At 38.5% G+C, this 14,087-nt stretch overlaps 1 protein-coding gene across 3 annotated transcripts in view; it reads left to right on the top strand.

The window, feature by feature from the left end:
* Positions 1 to 14,087, top strand: part of HECTD4 (HECT domain E3 ubiquitin protein ligase 4) — a 147,260-nt gene that overhangs the window by 41,754 nt on the left and 91,419 nt on the right. For all 3 annotated transcript variants that reach the window (XM_075898745.1, XM_075898744.1, XM_014572912.3), the window contains exons 9-14: positions 104 to 265; positions 373 to 486; positions 1,852 to 1,992; positions 2,348 to 2,580; positions 3,095 to 3,240; positions 5,503 to 5,573. In XM_075898745.1, coding sequence (XP_075754860.1) covers positions 104 to 265; positions 373 to 486; positions 1,852 to 1,992; positions 2,348 to 2,580; positions 3,095 to 3,240; positions 5,503 to 5,573 — 867 coding nt within the window. The remainder of the gene's footprint in view (positions 1 to 103; positions 266 to 372; positions 487 to 1,851; positions 1,993 to 2,347; positions 2,581 to 3,094; positions 3,241 to 5,502; positions 5,574 to 14,087) is intronic.

Here is a 14,087-nt window from a genome sequence, read left to right as displayed (position 1 = left end):
ACCAAGATGTAGTGTACCTTGCTTGCTGATCATATTTTTCTAACTGGTTAGTAAAAAAAAAAAAAAAAGCATGTTTGAATCATTGCTTTATTTAATATTTCAGCTGCTAACACTAGTTGTGGGCTACCACTAAAAATGTTACGAAAGACTCCAATGTACACATGTGGAACATATTTGGTGATGCTGGTCCCACCTCCAGGAGGGTCAGGCAGTTCTGCAACACGATCACTGTTTGGTGGGACAAGTGGTTTGTCATCTTTGAAAAGTAAGTTGGTTTTTGTTGCTGTTGGTTTTTCTGTGGATTTCAGAGACTCTCTTTTTATCTTACTTTAAACTTTTGAGAATTTAATTGGAGGTTTGTTTTTTTTTAAGTTCTTGCATCTAGCTTGGTATACAATATTTCGGATGGGCAGTTCACAAGCAGAGCAGATCTCATCGATGCCACAGGAAGTTCGCTTGGACGTGGTGCTCTAATACCAGGACTTGGTAAGAAATACATTTATTTTTGGGGCATTCTGAATTGGAGATCATGATCTTTATTTTCTAAATTAATTTTTTCAATTTCCAGGAGATTTGCACTTTTCTGGGAGTAAAATTAAATTAAAGTACCTCCTAGATGCTATGATGTGAAATTTCTAAAGCAAGATTTTTTCCCCTGGTTTTTTATGCTTTGGCTTAAAGGTTTTGCATTTGCATTTGCTCTTCTAGAGAGTGAGAAGAGGTATTTAACCCTAAGTGGAGAGAATTGAGATTTTTAAAAATATCTTCTGGATTTCAGAGACTCTTAAAAGAAAGATTCAGCATGTAGAAGATTTGAAATTTTTTCACTTGAGGGGAAAAAAAAGATACACTAATAAGGAAGATAGATATTCTGCTTATATTTTCTTTCTTCCATATGATTGGTGATCACAACCTCACATTCATGTGCATTCTGCACTTGGATTACTTCTACCAGGCTCAGTAGTCCAAACATTACAAAATAGAATAGGATAAATTGTTGAAAAAACAAAATATTAAACAACACTTAATTAAAATGTTAAAAAGGTATTTTTTAAAATGTTAGTGAAAACACTTTAGACAACAAGTTTTGAAACTGTAGCACACACATGTTAATCAAGGTAAAGGTTCACCTAAATCAGCTTATCGTCTGTCACAATAAAACTAGTCCAGTCTACCCTGGAGTTTTGAAATGCGTTTAAATATCTTCTAGGCTAGTCTAGACCAGCCTGTAGAGGAATTTCTGCAATCCCATGTTGTGCGGCTAATGCCAAATTCATACTTTTCCTCCATGTTTTCAAATGCCCTCATAGCACTTTTGTTTTTTCAGTGTATTGTGCCTATTTGTATAGCTCCTCATATGCCACCAGTGCTATATATAATCTGCAAAGTAGTAACAGCAAGGCAATTAAATGTTTAAAAAAATACAATTAATTGTGAATAGAAATAGCTAAAGTACTTGAAATGGGTTTATCTGTTTTTCTTGAACAGCAGTATAAAATGCCAGCCCCAGCATTTCTACCGGTTAACTCAAATTGGTAGCAAGCAATTTGACTGATAAGAACACCAAGAAACTCTAAATTTATAGCACTTAAGGCATTTATTTGATGATACATGAAGGATTTCCATTAATCATGTTAAGAAATTTGCTGTAAAAGATTGTTATTCTTAAACCTTATCTTTAAGAAGCCTGATGTATTGCATAATTAATTAACTTTATAAAACACATTATATTCACATCTGATATAGCAATGTTTGAAGTGGTTTCTAAGAAAAAAAATTCTAATAGAAAATACTATCATCAGACAACTTTTTAATAAATAAAAGCTACTTTGATTTTTTTTCTATATTCAGGTGCATGTTATGATACAGTGAATAACATGATCTGGACATGCTCTAATGACTACGTTGATCAATGGTGTAATCCTGGAAACCAAGCATTCCATTATGTCTGTCAGAGACTGGGAGTTAGTCATATCATTACGGAGCCTAGAGGTAAGCCTACACTCTTTATATAAGTATAAGTAAAATATGAGATTAACATAGACTGAACGTATTTTCTTCAGAAAGTCACAAAATACAAGATTAGTTACAACCTATTACAGAATGATTTAATCTTTATTGAAATCAAGCTTTTTTTGTTCATGTTTGTTAGTTTTTAGGCTTCTGCTCCCTTTAATACTTACAAAAACTTGAACAGAAATCTCTCAACTTTTAATATAGATAGCTCTGAAGAGCTGCAGAATTTCAGTGATGCTAAAGATGGTTTCATAACATTTTAAAAATAAACTTGATATTTGCACATCTGTGTTCATCGAGAGATTTATGTACATTTATATTTTTCTTTCAGGAGATGCTATTACCACAAATGAGGTTATCAACCAGTTACTGCACCATGTTGGTGCCATGTGCATCCACCAACTTAATTTACTTGCAGCTAGTAACAATCTCCCAATAACAAATTTTTTGGGCAAACAACATCCAATTGAAGCACACCATCTCAGCAGTATTTGTGACATTATGGAGAAGGCTATGGTGAATGGAGATACTTGCATTATACGCTGCATCCTTGTTGTCTTTCAGGTATATACATTAATCTTAAGTATATTTTTAAAATCAACTCTGTAAAGGAGACTTTAAGAATGCAGACAAAAAAATATTTTAAATAAAAGGTGACTTTGTATTGAGTGGATAAGAGTCAATAGACATCAACCTAGAGATGACTTATTTTGCTTTTCTAGAATACATTACAACCAAAAATTAGACCCCATGTGGTGTCTTATTTGTATGTCATGAATTGGATAATTTCAGAGAGGTTAAGTTGTTTGCTCAAAGACAAGAAGAAGGGTGATTTGCTTAATTTTTGTTAAGGCATTTATCAGAGATTTGGTAGGTCTGGATTTAATTTCTGACTACCTCTGAATCTGAGCAAGCTGCGGGAAATTACTTTAGAGTGCTGGCCACAAATATGTTTAAAGTTGGCCTGATTCTGCTCCCACTTGACCACTATGTTATAGGTTCTTTCCTGTAGGAAGCACTTTCCTTGAATCTAGAAGAAACATGTTTTTAATAGTGGTGTATTTTATTGGTTTTTTAGGTGGTTTTTAAATTTTTCTTCAGCCCTCAAACTGAGAGAAACCGAGAAATTGTTAGACGGTCTGGCCTTTTACTTTGGCAGTTACTGATGGCACCAAAGAGCCAGATTTGCCCTGAAATTCAGAAGGAGGTCTGTCTAGCGATCAGGTAAATAACAGTGTTACTTTGTGAGAACAAAGTGAATTTAAGATCTTAATGATAATTATGACCTTAATTTCTTAGTTTACTGAGACATTCAAATAAAAAATGCAGCTAATCTGAACTTCATAATAAGAATCCAGTATTTTGTGTGTAAACTATGCCTTTAGCGATTACATTTTAGTTAAATATGATCAGGTCATGCATATTCTGTTGGTTTGAAGGGGAAGAAAAATACAGGAAATTATATTAAGTGGGGGATGGTAATTAAATATGTAAAAACTATGTTATGTCTTTAAATTGCTGCTGTAGTTCCTATTGGCTACTACACTTTTTTCCACTTTTAAACTAATAAAGAGTATGATTGATGATCATTTGCTGTCATGTTTCACCCAAGAATTGTCTGCATTGCAGTGGCACTGCAGAGTGTGTGTGTGGTTTATATATGCTTTGGGGTGAAAGAAGCTATGTAAATGATGGTTACAGCAGTGTTTCAGAAAGCAGTTTTGAGTTGAGTGGGAGGTGAGAACAGTGTGTGAGGAGTAGAGTGAGGATGATTTTGGAAAAGTATGAAATGGGTGTAACAGATGTCCACATGTCTTGGGATGGTGGGAGACTTGAGTTAACAGTTGAGGAGCCTGTGATTATATAGGTGTCTTGGGATGCGGTGAACCCAGTGTGCTTGTGCTGAGGCTGAGGCCAAGCAGATAGGTACAAATGCTGAAGGAGCAGTGACACCACTGTCTCATTTATGTGTTTTGTCGTGAGAGCAGGCTGACCAAGCAAAGGACAATAAAGTAGAAAAATTCAATTGGGTATCAAGAGAATCAGAAAATGTGCATCTCAAGATCATAGATAGAATGTTATCGCAGATGTCCTAATGTAAATCTGCCTTCAAGTGGAAACTTTTCCAAAGCTTGAGAACAAAATCTTCCAAAGATCAACCTGTATACCTTTCTTATAAACTAGTAAGTTACAAAATGTATATAGTCCTTTAAATGCACAACAGAATAGTAGTACATCTTTGGTTTGAAAGCTTTTCTTTTGGGTTTTAGATATGCTGTTTGTGTTTACTACAAATAGGGATAGAACAATTAAGTAGTTGTTACAGTATTTGACTAGATTCATTGTTTTTGGTCAGCATATAAGAACATTGTTTATGTAAGCAAAGGAGCAGATCAGTAAAGATCAGGAAGGATTTATTTTCATTGTATAGTAGAAAAATAAATTAAGTTAACTTTGAGGTTCATATTTTCTGGCTTAAATTTTGAATTAAATAAATTGTGTTTGTAAGATATTGAGAAATGTAGACTCTCCATGTGGCAATGACTATTCTAAGTCTTCATTTCAAAGTGGCTTGACTGTGATCAGTCTTCGAATCAGTGACTGTGTTGGGAATAAATTACAGAACTCTTGGGTCCGGTTCACTCTTGTAAAATGAACAATAGATGAACACACTTATGCTTGGTATGAGACACACTTAATACAGTAAAATATGTCCATATAGTATAAGCAATCAGAAGCAGTGCTCAAGGGTGATCTCTTATCCTGATATGGTGAACAATTTGTGCAGAGGGGACAAAGTATTAAATGGAGAAAAGGCTGTTTATTTTGGAAGTGTTATGAATAGTAGTGCTGTTGTAATACTACCGCACTTCTGGATTTCTGTTTAGTTTAAAGAAAGATTTCTGTAGTGGATCAAAGGTTAGTGAATTTAAAGTGTTAATATTAGTAAAAGTTCTTGGCTGCTGACTTTCATTTTCTATAGCTTTTACTCCAGATGTTTGAGTTGCTGCTTTTTTCCCTCTCTCTACCAGCATTATTCTGTTTGGATTTGCAGTAAAGCCATCATCCTGTGTTTGATGTTTGTTTATTACAGAAATGACTCTGCTATCATATGTTACAGTGACGATTTCACTGTAGGATTTGTCAGGAGGGACCGGCTGGCCTGAAGAAGGGAAAAATCTCTGCTTATATAGTAAAACTTATTTGATTAACAGAAATCACAGGAAGAAACCATGACATATATCTTAATCTAAATGTTAAGACGTGTTGGATGCCTTTCCTTAGTATAAAAATATCTTTTTATAAAAATTCAGGTATCCATATGGAATATTTCAAAAAATGGTAGCTATGCAATTGTAAGCTCTGCTTTTTATTGTTTTTCCCCATTATTATAATGAAACTATTTTCCTTTCATTCATTATAAACAAGTTTTAAATTTGACTTTTGGTCTCTTCCCCCCCGCCCTCTATTTTTTTTTTTTTTAAGCTCGGGCTTAACTATGCTATATCCCACTGAAGTGGAAATTAATAACTTACTGAAGTTGGTCTTGACTGAAGGTGAGTTCTTATGGAAACTTTGGGTTAAAAAACCCTTACACTTAAAAACTAAGTTAAGCAAGAGTGGTTTTGTCTTTTTTCCTGTTAGCACTTTTTATTTCCAGGGTTAAAGAAATTCAGGGAAGTTGCTGAATGTTAGACTATCGTAAACTAACACTTCCTTGAAAAAGCGATGAGGAGTCCTGTGGCACCTTATAGACTAACTGAAGTGTAGGAGCATAAGCTTTCGTGGGCAAAGACCCACTTCGTCAGATGCATGTACATGCATCTGACGAAGTGGGTCTTTGCCCACGAAAGCTTATGCTCCTACACTTCAGTTAGTCTATAAGGTGCCACAGGACTCCTCATCGCTTCTGCAGATTCAGACTAACACGGCTACCCCTCTGATACTTGACTTCCTTGAAAGTTATTGAATGTTTTAAATTCTCAGTACTCTGCCTGGATGTGTGGGAGAGAGTTTGTGAAGGGGATGGTGAACACTGTATCAGAATAACAGCTAGATTTAAATTAAAATTAGAAAGGTTTACAAATCTATTTTGACACTGTTTATAATGTACTTTGTCTAGCCTGAATGTCTCACCTAATAGGAACTCAACAATTCCTTAGAAAGGGCCCTATTTTTGGCATTTCATTTACTCACTCTATAAACATCCCTGTTAAGGGGCAGTGTATAACCTGTTGGTGAGGTAAAACATTGAAATCTAAATCGAGTGTCCTTTCCCCCCACAGTTCCAGAAACACTGAAACATGATTGGCTACATACAGTTTTTACTGTTGAAGTTAATTTCAACATCTTAATGTGTTGCTTATTGGTCAGAGCTATCAAATGACAAAGTAGTAAACTATTTGTATTGATTTTTAAATGGGTAAATATTTATTTTCCCCAAAATTAAGAAGCTATTTAGCATGTGGCAAAAATGGTAAATATCAACATTTTGTAATAGGCTAACATAAAGTGTTTTCATGTTACATATTCTTACTTGTCAAAGTATCTCAGAAGTGATTTGAATAGTTCTTTATATTTTCAAATGAAATTTGCTGACTAGGTCAGTCTTTCACCAGAGGATGTGTACATGTAACAATAGATTGTGTGCCCATAGCCTGTAGTGAATAGATATGTGTATAGGTGAATGTCCTAATATAATGCTTCACCATTTGTAAGGTTTTTTACTTACAAAGTAGTGTCTGCTAGAAGGTTTTAATTTGTAATTCCCTATGCATGAAGTACTAGCCTTTGACATAAACTAGCTTTTAAATCAGTAACCTGTATGCACATGTCAGAATTAAGAGTTAGAGATGACAGCTTCATATTATGAATATGCAAAAGATATGAGAGAAGGAAGAAGCTTAACAAGTATTAATGAAGACTACATCCACAAACAAGTCCTTGACTTTGCACCAAAAAGGGGAAAGCATATTACAGCTCTTACCAACCATGTCATCAACAATATGACACATCTTTTAGACCCTGAAGAAAATCCAGGGTGTTTATCAATGTATCTACTTAACTGCATGAAATTCCTCTCCATGGAGCATCACCTTGTAGTGGTAGAGAGGCTTGCATGTTTCAGTGACCCCAAGAGCAATGCTACCTAGTGTCATGTACGCCCTTAGGGTCACCCATGGCAGAATGGTCAAAGGCAAGGTTTCAGACAAAGTGTGATCCAAGAAGTCCTCAACGGCAGAGCAGATGGGGGATAACTGCACAATGGAGGTGAAACTGTTCTGTAATGTTACAACAGCTGTGAAAGTGGATGAAGGCTGCAGCAGATAGTGGATCGCCAGTCGTTGTGGTGTCCATGCCATTGGTTTCAAGCCCCCTGTTTGTCAAGAATAGTGTGGTGACTGTTGTGCACCAGTCTACCCACTTCAAAAGAATTCCGCACAGGCATCTTCCAGTTTTTGGGGAAACAACACTTGCACAAGTCAAAAGACTGGTGGCGATCAGTGAGTGGTGACAGGAATAGGACAATGAGATATGGAAGTTCCTACTCACTGACCAATACACAGGTGCTGGGTGTGTGATTATTTGTCTTGCTTAAAGACTGAGGCAGCTTGAGTATTTCAGCAGCTGCACCCGTGACTGAGCGTTCCTCTTTAGGACCCACTTTGCTCACCCCATCTGGGGAGGAGGTTAGAAAAAGTGCCCTAAAAATAGTCTGCCTCTCTTCCTCGTAGCTGGATAACTGCATCCAGCAGGATCACCACCACCCTAGCAGTCAAAAATGTAAGAAAATTGTCAACTTTGGAACTTGGAATGTATGTACCCTGATGTACAATTCAAACAGTGACTGACCAGAGTGATGTACAGGTATCCTTGCTCGTGTATTGAATTAGTTTACCATCGATATTGCTACCTTGTCCAAAACTAAAAGAGCTGATGAAGGGCAGGAAAGGGAGGAGAAAGGAAGATACACCTACTTCTGGAAGGGAAAATCTTTGAATGAACCTCAACTGTATGGAGTAGGCTTTGCTGTACAGAATAAGCTTGTAAAGTGCCTCTCTGAGGTGCCAGTTGGCATCAATGAGCAGCTTATGTCACTCAGACTGAGGCTCACAAAAAACCAACAGGCAACTATTGTAAGTATAGGTTGTAAAGGAAAATTTCTACTCTCATGTGAAACCATTTTATCAGAGACCCCTAAAGAAGATAAGATCATTCTTCTGGGGGATGTTATTTCACGTGTTGGATGAGACTTTGACCTGTATAAAGGAACAATTGTGAAAGAAGGATTTGGCAAAAGCAACTCAAATGTAATCCTGCTCCAGACCAAGTGTGCTGACCATGAACTTATCACGAACATCCTTTATCGACAAAAAGACAAGTTCAAAACATCTTGGAGACACCCATGTTCAAATCACTGCCATCTTCTCGACTATGTCTTAGTTCATGCTCACAAGAACAATGACAAATGCTTATGACTTCTGGACTGATCATCACCTTGTTCAATCCACAATGAAAGGTAAGATCATCCCCGAATGGAGGCTACAAAAGCAGATCAGGTGCAAGCTGAAGGTTCAAGATCAAAAGGACCCCATTAAGCATGACCACTTCCAAGCATTCATAGAAAAAAAGCTTTCATCTGAATTTCTGGAAGAAACTGAGGAATATTGGAGCCAGCTGAAAGCAGCAATCATCCATGCCTGTGAAGAAACCATAGGCTCCCAAATGAGAAAACATCAGGATTTGTCAGATGAGAAGAATGATGTTGCAAACAAGCAACTCATCAATGAGAAGAGAATGGCATTTCGTGCTTGGCAGAATGATATAAATTGCAAGACAAAGAGAGAAGCCCATGCTAAGGCAAGGGTGGAGGTCCAATGTAAAACCAGAGAATTTAAGAATAAATGGTAGACTGAGAGAATGCAAGAATTCCAAAATTTTATGTATATCCATAATACACCTCGTTTCTTTAATGCCATTAAGGTTTTTTATGGGCCAGCTTGTCATGGCATGAACCCCCTTCACTCTGAGGATGGAACCACAGTAAGGATAGCACAGTCAATTAACCGATAAGCAAATAGTTAATGCTATATAATGCTACAGACTACATGCATTCTTTCCTTCTTCCCCCTGCCAGTATATTTGTTAGCAGGCTGGCTAGCAGCCCCGACTCAATTCTGGCTCGCACTGGATCCGAGACATAACTATGCTGCATCCCTGCATTTAAAGTGTAGTAGGAGCCAGGTGGGCAGGCAGCCCAGCTCGTACTGGGTCCAGGAGCTCAGCCCTTCCCGCCGCCCCCTCCCGCCAGCGGATGGGGGCTGCTGCCAGCCCGTGCTGTTGCCTCTCTATCACAGACCATAGAGCGGGGCAACAGGCAGCCAGTCCACAAGAGGAGCTGTTTTTTAAACTGGCTCCCCTCACAGGCCACCTTCCAGCTGGCACCCCATGCTGCTGCCTCTGAGTGTCAGGGGGCTCCTCAGAAGTGGGACTAGAGCGCCCTGGCTGCCAGCCTCACCCACAAGGATTATAGAATAGTAGAGTAACCGATAAGAATTCATTAGGTTATTTGACTATTCAATTAACCGATATTTAACATCCCTAAACCACACTTTTGAAGGACAACAAAGCCAATATTTTTATCTGAAAAGAACATTTTGAATATCTTAATAGTATCTCCATGGTTGCAAAAGAAGTTCTTGAGCATGTCCCCCAACAATCTTCTATGAATGAGCTTGGAGACCCTTCTAATTTGCTTGAGGCATACAGTGCTATCAAGCAGATGAAGAACCAGAAGGCAGAAGGTCCAGATGATATCCCTGCTGAAATGTTTAAAGATGGTGGACCAGAGTCAATTTGGCAGCTCAGCCTGCTTATCCATAACATTTGGACAAAAGAGGAGATACTCAGTGAAATGAGGGATGTCTTGATTGCAACCCTCTTTAAGAAAGGGGGATAAAGCAGACAGTGGAAACTATTGTGGTAGCTCTCTCCACGCTGTTGCAGGCATAGTTCTGGCCTGGGTCCTTGCAACCCTTCTCCCACCTCTGTGGGAAGAAATGTTGTTGGCGTCACAGGCTGGTTTCTGACCATGTCACAGAACTGCGGATATAATCTTCATTGCACAGCAGTGGCAAGAAAAGTGTTGGGAGCAAAGCCAGCCACTGTCCATGGCTTTTATTGATCCAACTAAAGCCTTTGACTCAGTAAATTGCCGTGCCCTCTGGACTGTACTTTCGAAGATTGGATGTACTAATAAATACATCAGTGTTCTAAAATTGCTTCATGACAACATGAAAGTGACTGTCTGAACAGCACTGGCTCCCAAAGTGAATCTTTCAAAGTACAAACAGGAGTCAGACAGTGCTGTATCATCGCTTCAGTCATGTTTATGGTCTTGATTGACATCATTTTTATCCTAATTGCTGGGAAGCTCCCCGCTGGCATTGAAATCCTTTACAGAATGGATGGAAAGCTATTTAGGCTTAGCAGACTGAAAGCTAAAAGTAAGATTTCCACCACATCTATTGTAGAACTTCAGTATGCTGATGACAATGCAGTTTTTGCCCACTCTGAGAGAGATCTTCAGGCTATCCTGAATGTGTTCGCTAATGCTCACGCATGTCTTGGTCTCACTCACAACATCAAGAAAACCGAAGTGCTCCATTAGCCCTCTCCAAATGAGGTATTATGTGACCCATCTATTAAAATCAATGGAGAGACACCGGAGAATGATGATAATTTTCTCTACCTTGAAAGTTATTTTTCATCCAAGGCAGATATTGACAGATGTAGAAATCCAACATCATCTGAGCTGCGCCAGTGAAGCCTTGCTTGTTTATAGCACAGGGTTTTTTAAGATTGAGACATTTAAACCAACAACAAGCTTCTCATCTATCAAGCCATTATTCTCCCAATACTGTTGTATGGACTAAAACCTGGACAGCCTATAGATATCACTGGAAATTCCTTGAGAGGTATCATGAATGCTGCCTTCACAAGATCTTGAAGATGAAATAGGAAGACAGATGCACTAACATCAGTCTTCTAGAAGTGGTAAAGACCATCAGTATTGAGACAATGATAATCTGTCAGCAACTTTGCTGGACTGGTCGTATTGTTTGGATGCCAGACCGTCACCTCCCAAAACAGGTCCTATTTTCTCAGCTGAAAGAAGGTTACTGTAACGTAGGAGGAAAATGGAAGCTTTGTAAGGACTTGCTAAAGGATAACATAAGGAAGTGCAGCATTGACGTTGACACTTGGGAGACATTCCCCCAGGATCACTTGAAATGGAGATAAGTCCTACGCAATGACTCCCTGCATTTTGAATTTGCCCACCAACAAGCTGAGAAGGAGAAGAGATGCATGAGGCAGGGGAGATTGGCTTCTAGTCATGGTCAGCAGCCTTCTGATATACCTGGAAACATCTGTCCTCACTCTAATAGAACTTGTGGTTCAAGGATAGACCACGTATCAGCCACCTGAGGGTCCACAACTCCCTTGGAAGATGATCATACGTGGCAACCAGAGATTACCCATCATATCAGTTGTATAGGAGCTCCTGAAAATAACAGATGTTGATGAAGAGCAAACAGCTTTGTGAGAGGTGCTCTTGATTTTAAGGAGAGAGACAGCTTCTTTAGTTGCCCAATCAATAAATCTGGCATCAAAACACTTGTTGACATGGTTAAGAACAACAAATTCAAAGGAGGGGCAATCACAGCTGATATCAGTTTTCCATAGACCCTTGACTATAGCAAGATGCAATGATGTTTCAACAGCAACTATTCTCAATCACCTATTGAAGCCTGTGCCTTTGGCCTGCTGATGTAACAATAAAAAAAACTGACAAAGATGAATTAGGGTATCAGCTGTGAAATCAAGCTAGAATGAGCTAAGAGTATGCAGTGAAGAAACAATAGTGTACATCCAAGATGCCATAGCTGTAATGCAAATGACTGAAGACAAATTACACTAATTGGATAAATGGACTACTGAGTATTTGAGGCAAGTCCAAAAAGGATTTAGCAAAGCTAATTCTGTAATTGAACTCAGTTACTGTTGTCCTATTTGTCACACTGTACAAATTGCAGAAAGACAGCGCTGGTCAGGATTTAAGGATTGCTGCAAGAAATCCCAGGTGAATGGATATACTGTGCTTCTTTGAAAAAAGTTTCTAAAGTTTTGCATCCAATAAGCATCACTTGTAAAATTTCTGTATGAATTGCATGGCTCAAAATCTACCTGGGAATGTAGGAGCACACCACACGGTCCTTCTTGACTGAGACTTTTCCAGTGGTGAAGGAGCCAAGTCCCTCATCAGTAGAGGTATTGAAGAAGCCCAGGACTTGTACAGTACTCAAGATGAAATAGACACAAGGATGCTTCTGCATGCACCTATATTTGAATCTCTTGGTATCAAAGAATCCATAGTAATTAGGTCACCTGATACAGAAATTTTCATCCGGGCTGTTTTCTACTTTCCAAAAAACAGAGAACACACAGATATTTTGTGGATTGAAACACATACTGAACCCAACTGAGAAGTGTTGCTGCATACCCTTCTTTGATAGATAATGAGTCTTGTGGATAAGGGAGAAGCGGTGGATGTGGTATACCTAGACTTTTATTAAGGCATTTGATATGGTCTCGCATAATATTCTTATCAATAAACTAGGCAAATACATCTTAGATGGGACTGCTATAAGGTGGGTGCATAACTGTCTGGATAACAGTACTCAGAGAGTAGTTATTAATGGTTCACAATCCTGCTGGAAAGGTATAACAAGTGGGGTTCTGCAGGGATCTGTTTTGGGGCAGGCTCTGTTCAATATCTTCATCAACGATTTAGATATTGTCATGGAAAGTACGCTTATTAAGTTTGCAGATGATACCAAGCTGGGAGGGTTTGCGACTGTTCTGGAGGATAGAGTCATAATTCAAAATGATCTGTACAAATTGGAGAAATGGTCTGAGGTAAACAGGATGAAGTTTAATAAAGACAAATGTAAAGTGCTCCACTTAGGAAGGAACAATAAGTTTCACACATACAAAATGGGAAGCAACTGTCTAGGAAGGAGTACGGCAGAAAGAGATCTAAGGGTTATAGTGGACCACAAGCTAACTATGAGTCAGCAGTGTGATGCTGTTGCAAAAAAAGCAAACATGATTCTGGGATGCATTAACAGGTGTGTTGTGAGCAAGACATAAGAAGTCATTCTTCCGCTCTTCTCTGCGCTGGTTAGGCCTCAGTTAGAGTATTGTGTCCAGTTCTGGGCACTGCATTTCAAGAAAGATGTGGAGAAATTGGAGAGGATCCAGAGAAGAGCAACGAGAATGATTAAAGGTCTAGAGAACATGATCTATGAAGGAAGGCTGAAAGAATTGGGTTTGTTTAGTTTAGAAAAGAGAAAATTGAGGGGGGGGACATGATAGCCGTTTTCAGGTATCTAAAAAGGTGTCATAAGAAGGAGGAAGAAAACTTGTTCATCTTGGCCTGTGAGGATAGAACAAGAAGCAATGGGCTTAAACTGCAGCAAGGAAGATTTAGGTTGGACTTTAAGAAAAAGTTCCTAACTGTCAGGGTAGTTAAACACTGGAATAAATTGCCCAGGGAGGTTGTGGAATACCCATCTCTGGAGATATTTAAGAGTAGGTTAGATAAATGTCAATCAGGGATGGTCTAGACAGTATTTGATCTTGCCATGGGGGTAGGGGACTGGACTCGATGACCTCTCGAGGTCCCTTCCATTCCTAGTATTCTATGTTTCTATGTAAGCTGTGATGCACATACACTCATTAATAGGATGACTTTGTGTAATCCCTATATGATGCTCAGAAAAAAAAATTGTTCAATGACGTCAAAACAAAGGGAGCTCACATTTCAGAGATCTTGCCAAATTGGAAGAGTATATTGGACAGGTCAGTTTTTTCAGCAAGGAAGTTGATAGCTTTGCTATGGTCAGAATAAGAAAGAAAAGACACACAGAGTCCTGAATTGTGCCTCAATCTAGTTGTCAAAAAGGACAAGTTATTGACCAAACTCTCACCATGTGAGGATAGTTTTG

This window comes from Pelodiscus sinensis, chromosome 15, assembly GCF_049634645.1.
Source record: "Pelodiscus sinensis isolate JC-2024 chromosome 15, ASM4963464v1, whole genome shotgun sequence".
Taxonomy (NCBI): domain Eukaryota; kingdom Metazoa; phylum Chordata; order Testudines; family Trionychidae; genus Pelodiscus; species Pelodiscus sinensis.
Note: the sequence above shows the minus strand (reverse complement) of the source record. Positions and strands in the feature narration are given on the sequence as shown.